The following is a 13519-nucleotide window of genomic DNA, read 5'->3' on the forward strand; positions in this document are numbered from 1 at the left end:
TTTTCGGTGGCCAAACAAACACCTGTGGGAAACCAGCAAGCAGAAATCTCCCATGCTGTGTTTTCCAGAAACTGGTATTTGTAAGCACTGCTGCCTCCCAATGTCAAGGCACAGCATAACCTCCATCATGACTAGAGGGATTTATCAAATCCTCTCCCCCACCCCCCTTTGGACATCAGTCCTACAAGAAATCTTCAAAATAACAAAGCAGGTTGTTGTTATGTACTGAGCTGAATCCTAGAAAAATCGGATCCAGAATGCAGCAGTCTGATTGGTCCGCAGGAGCTACCCAATCCAGCTCCAGATGGAAGTGAATCAGCGCCTTGCTTGGCCTGCAGGAGCAGCCAATCAGGCTCCTGGATGAAGTCAATCAGCAACCTGATTGGCCTACAGGAGAGGCCCGGAATTAGCCAATCATGCGGGGCCCATTGTGTAGATAATGTATACAGTGGTACCTCTGGTTGCGAACGGGATCCATTCTGGAGACCCTTTCTCAACATGAAAAGCCCACAACCTGAAGTGCCGTATCCACGAAGTGGGATTTAGCACATGTGCGAGCGGCGAAACCTGGAAGTAACCCTTTTTGGTACTTCCAGGATGCTGCGGGACGCAACCTGAAAAAACGTAACATGAAGCAAACGTAACATGAGGTATGGCTGTATATGGCTAGACATTTTGGGAAAAGTTTCAATCCTTGCTACTATGACCTGAATAAAGAGCATGAAATTCACACTCGACTCCAAGTATATTTCACAGGTATTAGAAGCCATTCCAGAACTGGCCCTATTAAATATTTTCCAAGACAACAAACGCTCACTCAAATTACAAAGAACTTGTAAGCCACTTACTCTCCCTTGCACCATTCATGCCTTCATTTCCAGTTTTGGAGGCACTCTGGCCTATATCAAATTAATATCTACCTAGAATAGCCCCACTGAAATTAATGGTCCTTAGCTAATTATGTTTATTAACAGTTACAGATAGGTAGCCGTGTTGGTCTGCCATAGTCAAAACAAAAAATTTTTTTCCTTCCAGTAGCACCTTAAAGACCAACTAAGTTAGTTCTTGGTATGAGCTTTCGTGTGCATCTGGTATCTGAAGAAGTGTGCATGCACACGAAAGCTCATACCAAGAACTAACTTAGTTGGTCTTTAAGGTGCTACTGGAAGGAAATTTTGTTTTTTGTTTTGACTATGTTTATTAATTTCAACGAGTCTGCTCTAAATATGACTAACACTGAATATACCCCCTGTGCATGCCCAGGGGCTTCCTGTCCTTGTATCATGCAGGCAACTTCATGGCCACCTCTTTTCTTTTGGCAAGGAATTCTGAGCATGCTCAGAGGCTGCCTGTTTTGGCAACGTACATGGCTAATTACTGCAGTGTCTGTTTTACTGAAAGGCACTCGTTGCGGTATGCACAGAGTCTCCGTGCCGTGGCACCAAGCAGGCAAGAAACAGGTTTATTTATTGAATGAAGTGTGCAAAGTAAATCACTTCTGGCTTCAGATATACCAGCTCCCTGTTTTACCAAGTAACTGCTGAATCATTACAGTTTCTTAAAGGGCAACACACAGAATGGACACAACTCAAACCTGTCGAACTACCACCATAAGCAGCCATATGCTATGCTTTTTGGTTGGAAAAATTTATTGTGAATGCTACATTAAACTGATGAAAGCTTCAGGATTTTGATAAACTGGAGGAATTACATAAAAAAACAAACAAGAAAGCTATGGCAAACACCAGTCCCATTCCAATTGTGTTCAAGTGCAAAGGAGAAAGAGTGAACAGTTTCCTCCACTCCTTTAAAATAGCAAAACATTACGTATTATTTATTAATTTACAGTATTCATATACTGTATTCCTACTGCATGCCCATGAGATACTAATACCATTTCATGTCAGATATTAGATATTGCCAAATGCTTAATGCTAGTGCACACCAATTATCAAGTATTAGCAGCTACTATAGCAGGGGTTGGCAACCTAAGGCCCATGGGCCACAAGTGGCCCACGGGGGTCGTTTAACCAGCCCCCGAGCGGCCTCAAACCAGGCTGCCCACTTGGCAAGTCCCTGCGTGCTGCGCTAAACCAGTGCAGCATGGCATGGGGACTCACTTCTACAGTGCCCAAAATTGTGACGCTGAAAATCGTGTGTGTGCAGACGCTGACGTCGGAAATCGCAGATGCTGGAAATCATGCGATCCAGAGGGATCTTCGCTGGAGTGAACAGGCCCAGGTGAGGTAAACCTTGCCGACCCCTGTACTATAGCATGCCATCCACCAAACACCACCAGATACCTTGCATACCTCCTATTAACTACTGCAAAATATCTGTTATCAAATGTCAGCTGTCATACTCTTTTTCCTAGATAACCACAGGATATCACACCTGAATGACTCAGATAATATTTAAGAAACATTCAAGCATCCAGCAAATTGCTGTAAAATATCATCAAAATTCCCATTTTAAGCTGATTATGTCACTTTCCAATAAATGAGTAGCCGCCAGTTGTTGTTGTTGTCTATTGTATTTTAAATTATGTTTACTGTCAACTTTTCCCTTTACTTGCGAGGAATCCTATTCGGAATAAGGGAATTTCCCTTTAAAAAAGGGAAACGTTGACAGCTATGGCTGTATGTGAAAAAGCAATAAAATATATTTTTAAAAAGTTCACAGAGGAAAGTTATTTGGATATATTTTGGAGTCTATTTGTTTCAGCTCCATAAACTGGCTGTGAACATAAATGAGCTTCTTTCATTTTATGATTTGCAATTATAATATGGCCAAAGAAGACCTAATATTTCAACAAGTGATGCAATCCCACTCACCTGGAAGTCAGCCCTGCTGAATGCAGTGGGGCCTGCTTCTGAATGAACGTGCACAGGGTTATTGGGCTAACCTTTAAATAGGCAGCAAAGCTTCCATTTGATAATTTTTTAAAGGGGAAGAGAAGCAACTACTGTTAGTGTCAGGAGAATGTTTGTGACTCTGTGTGTGTGTGTGTGTCTGTGTGTGTGCAAGCACAAGGGGGGTAGTATAAAAAGCTTAAGGTAAAATGGGTTTCTGTCTATAAAGATTCGTCTCCAGGCCAAGGTAAATTGTGAACTGAGGCATTTTTTTTTAAGGAAAGCAAACAAGCATTTCATTGGACTGATATTTGGCAAAAGGAGCATTTTTGTGCAGGCGCCAATCTTGAGGGCGGGAAGAATGTAGCACATTCCTTGGGGTCTTTTAAGATTGAGAGCAGGGCTGTTTTCTTACTCCTAGCACAACCCTTCTCAAAGGCGACCATTTTAAAGGCCAGAAAAGAGTTGGGTGCACCCACAGGAGTATTTGATGCGAAGGTGCAGAGGAGCCACACCACTAAGGGGCTCCCTTCCACCTTAAGGTGACTGCAGGGAAAACACTGCCAAAACCCACGTATATTGGGGCGGGAGGAGTGTGGCACCCTGCCAGAAGAGGTGGAGCCTTGTGGGTCTTTCCCTGGGCCCACATCAACTCTCCCCTGAAAGGATGCTCCGGGGTCAGACTAATGGTCTCTCTAGTCCTGCATCCTATTTTCTGCCCACAGCCCAAGCTAGACGTGAAGGTGGCAAGCCTCCTTTCCTGTGGCTCTCTCGCAGCTGAGGGGGATGCATATCCATAAACCTTTTGTGAATCTTTGTACTTTTGTCCATTTATTGTATTTATTTTTCCTGATTTGAACTATAAAATGGTGATTTTCTTGGCTCAAGATTGGCTGCAGGACACTCCGGTAGCCAATCGGAAGCCACGGAAGCTGTGCCGGACGTTCGGCTTCTGAAAATCATTCAAAAACCAGAACAATCACTTACAGGTTTTCGATCGTTCGGGAGCCAAAACGTTTTAGTTTACAGGCGTCCGGCTTCTGAGGTTCCACTGTACCCTTAAACATTTTTAAAGAAAAAAGCACTGGATATACTACCTTAAAAGAATATGGGTCACATCTACACTGTATATTTAATGTGCTAGAATACCCCCTTAAACAATCAGGGCTCACATCCCCACAGAATTCTGGGAGCTGTAGTTTGTTCAGGGTACTGAGGGCTGTTGGGAGGCCTCTGTTTCTCTTCCAGGGCTACAATTGTCAGGGATCTCAGGAAAGGAGAGATTTGTCAAACTATGCTAAAAACTGTAGGGGCCTGCTAACATCTTTCAGCACCCTGAACAAATTACAGCTCTCAGAATTATTTGGAGGAAACCATGACTGTGGAACCATAACACTTTAAATGCATAGTGTGAAATTGGCCATGAAGTTTCATTCTATGTCTGTATTTATAAGCCACCTTTCTGCAAAGGCATCCAAGGTGGTTCTCAAATTTTAAAATAAAGATGGCAACCGCTTTGCACGAGGGCTTCTGTTCCTGGCCCCCATGCATGGCTGTTGAGCATGTATAAACCCACCTTGCCCATTCCACCCCCAACCCCCATTCTGCCCTCTTCGAGGTCCAAAGGGACCCACACATTGGAGGTTGCACATCAGTTGGACTCATGCAAAATGGTCGCCATCTGTACTGAAAGGAACACACATCAATTGTCTATTTCCTTACATTTATACCCTACCTTTCTTCCACTATGTAAACACCCAGCCACTGAACAGCAAGGTGGTACCCACCTGGACATTCAGAACAACACCCTGAGAGTCACCTGTTGGGTTTATGTTTCAGGGAACATCCCTGATTTAGAGAAGCCATCCCGGTTTCTGATTTGATTCTGAAATGTCCCACTTTTCCTTAGGACGTCCTTAGGATGTTGGCGAGAATGGAGCTATCCAACCCCCCAAGCTGTCTGAAGGCATTCTTGTATAGGGAAGGGGGTTTTATGTTTAATGTTTAATCATGTTTTTATATATGTTGGAAGCCGCTCAGAGTGGCTGGGGCAACCCAGTAAGATGTGTGTGGTATAAATAGTAAAATTATCATTATGGAATGGAGGTCCCTATTTTTCATCGGAAAAATGTTGGAGGGTATGTACTAAGCGCCCCTTCTGACGCTGATGCCATGAGTCGCTGACTCCCTTACTTAAGCCTAGAGCTTTATTTTCAGCCAGAACTCAGTTTTGGCCCCTTCTAAGAGAAGGGACGTTTGGGACGCGGGTGGCGCTGTGGGTAAAAGCCTCAGCGCCTAGGGCTTGCTGATCGAAAGGTCGGCGGTTCAAATCCCCGCGGCGGGGTGCGCTCCCGTTGCTCGGTCCCAGCGCCTGCCAACCTAGCAGTTCGAAAGCACCCTCGGGTGCAAGTAGATAAATAGGGACCGCTTTCTAGCGGGAAGGTAAACTGCGTTTCCGTGTGCAGCTCTGGCTCGCCAGAGCAGCGATGTCACGCTGGCCACGTGACCCGGAAGTGTCTTCGGACAGCGCTGGCCCCTGGCCTCTTGAGTGAGATGGGCGCACAACCCCAGAGTCTGGCAAGACTGGCCCGTACGGGCAGGGGTACCTTTACCTATACCTTTAAGAGAAGGGACGCAGGTGGCGCTGTGGGTTAAAGCCTCAGCGCCTAAGACTTGCCGATCGAAAAGTCGGCGGTTCGAATCCCTGCGGCGGGGTGCGCTCCCGCTGCTCGGTCCCAGCGCCTGCCAACCTAGCAGTTCGAAAGCACCTCTGGGTGCAAGTAGATAAATAGGGACCGCTTACCAGCGGGAAGGTAAACAGCGTTTCCGTGTGCGGCTCTGGCTCACCAGAGCAGCGATGTCACGCTGGCCACGTGACCCGGAAGTGTCTCCGGACAGCGCTGGCCCCTGGCCTCTTAAGTGAGATGGGCGCACAACCCCAGAGTCTGTCAAGACTGGCCCGTACGGGCAGGGGTACCTTTACCTTTACCTAAGAGAATGAGGCAAACGTTCATGGTGAGTTCCAGCACCTCTTTTTCTAGAAAAATAGCACTGCTTATTTTATTTATTTATTTACTGAATTTATATACCTTATGCCGTATTATAACTATCATTTGCAGACATTTCCTATACCACAAATGTGTCATTTCTCTCTCCATAGCCATCCATAAAATGATTTATGTTCTATAGGGGAAAAAATATTTACTTTTGTGTGTCCTCCTGGATCAATGGGCAGCCAAGCCTGTTTGATAACTGGCAGCATAAAGTACACACACACACACACACACACACCTTAGGGGTGTGCAAGAGTCCCAAAATTTGCCTTGTATCTGCTTCCAAATTGCTTTCTTGCTCTCTCCACTCAACCCATATTGTTGTTGTTTTATTTGTTTGTTTGTTTATATCCAACCTTTTCCCCAAACTTGGACTCAAAGTGCTTTGTACACATTAAAATAACACAGATAAGATACAGAAAGCTGAAAACATACAAAAAGTATTTAAAAAGTAATGAAAACAATACCAAAAAATCGTATTGAAATACAGATAATAAAGCCCTATTTAAAACCCTTTCCTTAAAAACCAGCCAGTTCCTAAAGGCCTGCTGAAACAAAACAATACAGTGGTGCCCCGTAAGACGAACGCCTCGCAAGACGGAAAACTCACTAGAAGAAAGAGTTTTCCGTTTTCGAGTTGCTTCGCAAGAGGAATTTCCCTATGGGCTTGCTTGGCAAGACGAAAACGTCTTGCGACTTTGTTTCCTTTGTCTTAAAACCGTTCAAACCAAGGGTGCTTTGCTTGAACAGCTGCAGCTGCGACTTGACTTCGAGGAGCAACTGTTAGCACGCGGTTTGGTAGCCTTTTCTCAGACTTTGCTCATTTTTGAAGCTTTTCCAAAACTTTTCCAGAACTTCTTTTGCATCCATTTGGTAAGTTAAACTTTTTAAATTTTTTGGGGGGTTTTGGATTTTGGGTTGGGGTGTTTGGGATTCAAGGACTTGGTGTTGGGGGGGGGGTTGCGAGAATCTGGGAGCTTGTGGGTTTTTTTTTTAATTTTTATGATTTTTTTGTGACCATTGGGCCATGTTGTTGTTTTTTGAAAATTTTCTGGGTTTGAATTTCTGTGTGCTGGGTGGCTGGGGGAACAGTTGGGGAGGTTTCTGCAGGAATCTGGGAGCTTGTGGGGTTTTTTTTTTTGAATTATGATTTTTTTTGTGACCATTGGGCCATGTTGTTTTTTTTTGAAAATTTTCTGGGTTTGAATTTCTGTGTGCTGGGTGGCTGGGGGAACAGTTGGGGAGGTTTCTGCGGGAATCTGGGAGCTTGTGGTTTTTTTTTAATTTTTATGATTTTCTGTGACCGTTGGGCCATGTTGTTTTTTTTTAAAAAAAATTCTGGGTTTGAATTTCTGTGTGCTGGGTGGCTGGGTGAACAGTTGGGGGGGTTTCTGCAGGAATCTGGGAGCTTGGGGGGATTTTTTGAATTTTTATGATTTTTTTGTGACCATTGGGCCATGTTGTTGTTTTTTGAAAATTTTCTGGGTTTGAATTTCTGTGTGCTGGGTGGCTGGGGGAACAGTTGGGGAGGTTTCTGCAGGAATCTGGGAGCTTGTGGGGGGTTTTTTTTTGAATTATGATTTTTTTGTGACCATTGGGCCATGTTGGGTTTTTTTTTGAAAATTTTCTGGGTTTGAATTTCTGTGTGCTGGGTGGCTGGGGGAACAGTTGGGGAGGTTTCTGCGGGAATCTGGGAGCTTGTGGGTTTTTTTTTTTAATTTTTATGATTTTCTGTGACCATTGGTCCATGTTGTTTTTTTTAAAAAAAATTCTGGGTTTGAATTTCTGTGTGCTGAGTGAACAGTTGGGGGGGGGTTTCTGCAGGAATCTGAGAGCTTGGGGGATTTTTTTGAATTTTTTTGATTTTTTGTGACCATTGGGCCATGTTGTTGTTTTTTTGAAAGATTTTCTGGGTTTGAATTTCTGTGTGCTGGGTGGCTGGGTGAACAGTTGGGGGGGGGTTTCTGCAGGAATCTGGGAGCTTGTGGTTTTTTGTTTGTTAGTTTGTTTGTTTTTGAATTTTTATGATTTTTTGTGACCATTGGGCCATGTTGTTGTTTTTTTGAAATTTTTTTCTGGGTTTGAATTTCTGTGTGCTGGTTGGATGGGGGAACAGTGTGGGAGGGGTTTGCACGAATCTGGGAGCTTGTGGGGTTTTTTTCCTGCATTTTTCTGTTTCTCTGTGACCATAGGGCCATGTTTTTTTTGGAAAAAAATTTCTGGGTTTGAATTTCTGTGTGCTGGTTGGCTGGGGGAACAGTTGGGGAGGGATTTGCAGCAGTTGGGGAGGGGCTGGGGGAGCAGTTGGGGAGGGGTTTGCAATTTCTGTGTGGTGGGTGGGTGGCTGGGGGAACAGTTGAGGTTTTTGAAGACTTTGGTGATTTTTGAAGCTTTTCCAAAACTTCTTTTGCAGCCATTTGAGGTTTCTGAAGACTTCGGTGATTGATTGTTGAAGCTTTTCCAGAACTTCTTTTGCATCCATTTCGTAAGTTAAACTTTTAAAAGTTTTTTTGGGGGTTTTGGATTTTGGGTTGGGGTGTTTGGGATTCAAGGACTTGGTTCTGGGTTTTAATTTCTGTGTGGTGGGTGGCTGTGTGCTTTTGAATTTTTTGGATTTGAAGCACATCACTGATTTCTTTTTCTTTTTCTGAGTTTACGAAGGAGCTGTGCTGCCATGGGACCCAAGAAGACTGTTGCTGCAGAGGCCGGCGAGAGGAAGAAGGAGAAGGTGACGCTGGAAATGAAGAAGGAGATCATCCGGAAGCACGACAGCGGAATGCGTGTGACGGACCTCGCCAGGGAGTACGGGAGGAATCCATCAACCATCGGGACCATCCTGAAGATGAGGGAGAAGATCATGGCGACAGATGCAGCCAAGGGAGTCACCAGGATCATGAAGAACCGCCCAGCTGTTCTGGAGGAGGTCGAGAAGTTGCTGCTCATCTGGTTAGAAGAGAAGCAGCGTGCAGGGGACACAGTGACTGAGGCCGTCATTTGCGAGAAGGCCAAGACCTTGCATGCAGACCTCGTCTGGGAACAGCCAGGAACCTCAGGCGAGCCAGAAGTCTTCAAGGCAAGCAGAGGTTGGTTTGACCGGTTCATGGCAAGATCTGGAATCCACAGTGTGGTCAGGCATGGAGAGGCTGCCAGTTCTGATGTTCCTGCGGCTGAAGACTTTGCAGCAGAGTTCCTGGAGGTTGTGAAGACGGAGGGCTACGTTCCACAGCAGGTCTTCAACTGCGATGAGACCGGGCTGTTTTGGAAGAGGATGCCCAAAAGGACTTTCATCACTCAGGAGGAGGCGAAGTTGCCTGGCCACAAGCCCATGAAGGACCGTCTGACCCTGCTCTTCTGTGCCAACGCAAGTGGTGACCTGAAGATCAAGCCCCTGCTGGTGTACCACTCGGAGAACCCACGGGCCTTGAAGAAACACAAGGTCGACAAGGAGCAGCTGAGTGTCATGTGGCGATCCAACAGTAAGGCTTGGGTCACACGTGTGCTGTTTGTGGACTGGGTCAATCTTGCTTTTGGCCCTGCTGTCAAACAGTACCTGCTGAACAACGACCTGCCGCTGAAGGCTTTGCTTCTGATGGACAATGCTCCTGCTCATCCTAAAGGCCTTGAGGTGGACTTGTTGGAGGAGTTCAGCTTCATCAACATCATGTTCCTGCCGCCTAACACCACGCCACTGCTCCAGCCGATGGATCAGCAGGTCATCGCCAATTTCAAAAAACTCTACACCAAGGAGCTTTTCAGGCGATGCTTCGAGGTGACTAACTGCACCACCATCACCCTGCGGGAATTCTGGAAGGACCACTTCGTCACCTGCTTGAAGATGATCACCACGGCCTGGAACGGGATCAGCCAGAGAAATTTGAATTGCGCTTGGCGCAGCCTGTGGCCGGACTGTGTGGCACCAAGTGACTCTGATGCACCAGAGTCAACAGTGGTGCAGGACATTGTTGCCTTGGGGAGGACCATGGGCCTGGAGGTCACAGAGGAGGACGTCAGCAAGCTGGTGGAGGAGCACGACCATGAGCTGACCACCTAGGAGCTGGTCGAACTGCAGGCAGAGGCTGCGCAGGAGCAGGCCTCGCTGGAAGAGGAGGAAGCAACTGAGAAACGGCTGTCCTCCGAAAAACTGAGGGACATTTGCCAGAAGTGGAAGGAGGTGCAGACTTTTGCAGAGCGGCACCACCCTGACAAGCACAAGGCACGTGACTCTGGGAACAGTTATGATACGACGGTCATGTCGTCTTTCAGGGAGGTGCTGAAAAGGCGGATGAAGCAGCAGACTATGGACAGGTTCTTGAGCAAGAAGCAAAGAGTGGAAGAGGAGCCTTCTTCGAGTGGTCCCCCAGAGTCTTAGAAAATGTACTGTACACTTTGTTGATTTTTAAATGTTTTTCTGTCATGTTTAGAAACTTAATTTATTGTTCCTTCAATTTTTGAACTGCTCTTTACAGTATGTGTGACTTTCAAGAGCAGTTAATAAACTCTTGTTGTACCAAATTTGGCTTTGTTTGGACTTTTTTTGACCATAGGAACGCATTAATTGATTTTCAATGCATTCCTATGGGATTTCGTGCTTCGCAAGACGAAAAATTTGCTAGACGAAAAAACTCGCAGAACGAATTAATTTCGTCTTGCGAGGCACCACTGTATTCACCTGCTGGCGAACCCCCAAGGTGAACCCTGAGCTATTCTGCATCCTGCATGAAGCAAAACTAGAACTTTTCTCTTTCTTGTATAAACTGGGTGAAATTTATAGGCACAGCAGCCATTCCAGGGCAGACCAGGCCTGCCATGTTGCAGGTAAATAGGTCCCCACAAACAGGGTTTTGTTTTGTGGGAAGAAAGAAAAGATTGACTTTCCTCCACAATCCTCCATCTCTTGCTCTTTGCTACCTTAAAATGATGAAGAGCTGTCCAATTGGTCTGCATTATTGTTTGCTTGCACTTTTTGCTTAGAACTTCTCAGCTTTTCCATTGGCCTTTTACCTTTCCAGGGCTTGTGACCTCTATCAGTCTTGTAGGCCTCCAAGAGTCCCCCAAACACAAAGCTTTGCAAAACGTAGGGCTCTGAAGAGCATTACAGGGTTTATCATTTTAATCTTTTTTAAATAATTATCTGCTACTAGGCTTTAGCAAAACAGAGCTCCTGCTGGCATGTTTGCATCATGTTGTCCCTCTACACTGCCCCCCCTGCAGAAATTGACTTCTTTGGCTCACACAACAGATCTTTGGACCAATGCGTCCAAAATGTTTTGAAAAGAGGTAGACATTTAAACCAATCCTTTCAGACAGCAGAGGCAGTTACTCCAGCAATACAGCAATTCCTGGCCTCCCACCACCAACAAGCTAACAATATCACAATATAGGAAGTTCATTCTTCATAACTGATTGATTTTCTAGCCATGGCCAATAAGCAGTATATCTGCGAAATAATAGGCACTTTAGTACTCATGCATCCAAGTACATACATTGTCCTCATCAAAATGCTCTCCCATAAGTCTCTCTGTCCCATTTATTCTAAATTTACCATTTCTCGAAAAGGGTTTTTCCATCAGATATTCTGTAGAGGTAAGTATGATTTTGCAAGGATACTGCAAACAAACAAACAAGCAAGCAACCTTACATGCTTCAGTGCAACTGTGGGCTTATCCACAGTTACTTTTTGCCCCACACTTTCCAGGCACGGTCCATGCTTTAAAGCTCTATGTCCAAGTGCTCTCTTTTTTTACCTGTGGAATCCCACTCTTTAAAGCTCCATTGGAGCAAGCAGCAATCCACAGAAAACCCCAATTGATGTTTGTTGCACTTTAGCTTTAAAGAGTGAGTTTTCGGACTACTTGACCTTGAAGATCCCTTTCGACTCTACAATTCTGATTTTTCAGCTGTAGATTCCTGCAATTCTTTTAAAATTTGTCTCCTTGTTAAACTCAGCCTGCTCTCCTCCTCAGTTTGATTACACCCATATCATACATTTAAAGCATTATTCCACTGCTTTTAACAGTCATGGAGAACCAGAGAGGTACAGTTCCCAGCACCCTTAACAAACTACAACTTCCAGCATTTTTCATGACTGTTACAGTGACATAATAGTACTTTATATCTATGGTGTGGATGGGATGCATGTGAGTCTTTCTCACTAGGAGGATGTTTTCTGCTCTTTCTTTGCATTCAGATGACTTCCTAAGTTAGAGATAGAAGTCCAGCTCAGGTTGCATTTTAGTGTGCACCTTTCTAACTCACACACATACATGCACTACATATCTCCTTCAAAATTTAGCACTTCTATACATTTTGTGTTGCAGTTTTCCAATCCCCCGCACCTAAATATGTACAAAACGCACATATTGGGGGACAGTGTGCTTACAAATGCATAGATGTGTTGCAATAGCATATCAAGAAAATGTGCTACATTAGGTAGAACTGCTTGCAAAAATGTGTATATTAGGATAAAGTGCTCCCTAAATGCTGATAATTTCTTGTGAGGACTTTTAAAAATCTGACAAACTGAAATTAAGATTTGGAAAACGAGTAAGTAAAATTGCCTATCTGTATTTAAGACTGAGACGCGGGTGGCGCTGTGGGTAAAACCTCAGTGCCTAGGACTTGCTGATCGTAAGGTCGGCGGTTTGAATCCCCGCGGCAGGGTGAGCTCCCGTCGTTCGGTCCCAGCTCGTGCCCACCTAGCAGTTAGAAAGCACCCCTAAGTGCAAGTAGATAAATAGGTACCACTTTATAGCGGGAAGGTAATGGCGTTCTGTGTGCGGCGCTGGTGCTGGCTCGCCAGCTGCGGCTTCGTCACGCTGGCCACGTGACCCAGAAGTGTCTTTGGACGGCGCCGGCTCCCGGCCTCTTACGCAACCCTAGAGTCCGACACGACTGGCCCGTACCGGCAGGGGTACCTTTATCTTTATTTAAGACTCATATTTTTCTTTAGCTTCTTTTTTGGGGGGTGGAGGAAGGGGACTCTTGTATGAGAACTCTTAAGCACTCATCCCCCTTCTAATGCCAAATGTTTCACAACTTGAGAACCAAACACCAAGGGTTTTTATCCATACTGTACTTACCTTTTGCCCTGCACTTCCCAGGCACAGTCCACGCTTTCATGTTCTGGGTATGCGTGGGCCATTCTTTGTCCTGCTGTTTAGGACTGAATCACAACAAACATAAATTTGAATTTTCTGCAGACTTCTGCTTGCTCCGATTGAGCTTTAAAGAGCAGGTTTTCACAAAGAGAAAAAATTATTTATGTAGTGCTAGCAGTGCAGACACTACATGCAAAACATCAGCAATTCATTCTTTAAAGAGGTGTTCATTATACTATGGGAGTCTGATGCTTTATGTAGAACCATAGAATCTTATAATCAATTGTAGAGTTAGTTGGAAGGGGCCATAAGGATCATCTAGTCCAACACCCTGCAGGCAGAAATATGCAGCTGTCCCATATAGGGATCAAACCTGGGCATTATCAGCACCATGCTTTAACCAGCTGAGCTAACTTGATTTTTTTTTTTTTACAAGACAAGGAAAGCAATGAATCAATGAGTTTGAACAAGAATGGGAACTAGTTAAGAATTATTCTTAAAGCAAGGGATCTGTTGT

At 45.0% G+C, this 13519-nt stretch overlaps 1 protein-coding gene, 2 long non-coding RNA genes and 1 pseudogene across 9 annotated transcripts in view; 2 read left to right on the top strand and 2 right to left on the bottom strand.

Moving 5' to 3' along the window:
* Positions 1-13519, bottom strand: part of LOC309362231 (rho GTPase-activating protein 20-like) — a 95377-nt gene that overhangs the window by 56955 nt on the left and 24903 nt on the right. Inside the window, exon 1 of one of the 6 annotated variants that reach the window (XM_081897779.1) lies at positions 12014-12103. The exons of the other annotated variants lie outside the window; for them this stretch is intronic. Coding sequence (XP_081753905.1) covers positions 12014-12088 — 75 coding nt within the window. The 5' untranslated portion in view covers positions 12089-12103. Of the gene's footprint in view, positions 1-12013; positions 12104-13519 lie in introns of those variants that run through there. 6 annotated transcript variants of the gene reach the window in all.
* Positions 1-13519, top strand: part of LOC309362320 — a 48702-nt gene that overhangs the window by 17024 nt on the left and 18159 nt on the right. The window lies entirely within an intron of this gene.
* On the top strand, positions 6483-10109 carry LOC309362268 (tigger transposable element-derived protein 1 pseudogene; annotated as a pseudogene). The gene is made up of 2 exons (XR_014173388.1): positions 6483-6778; positions 8319-10109. The product of XR_014173388.1 is annotated as a tigger transposable element-derived protein 1 pseudogene (transcript).
* On the bottom strand, positions 6953-7356 carry LOC309362345. The gene is made up of 2 exons (XR_014164931.1): positions 7210-7356; positions 6953-7026 (listed from the first exon to the last, which is right to left on the bottom strand). It is a non-coding gene; the product is annotated as an uncharacterized lncRNA (long non-coding RNA).

This window comes from Podarcis melisellensis (assembly GCF_964234715.1).
Source record: "Podarcis melisellensis genome assembly, chromosome: Z".
In the NCBI taxonomy this organism is placed as follows: Eukaryota; Metazoa; Chordata; class Lepidosauria; order Squamata; family Lacertidae; genus Podarcis; species Podarcis melisellensis.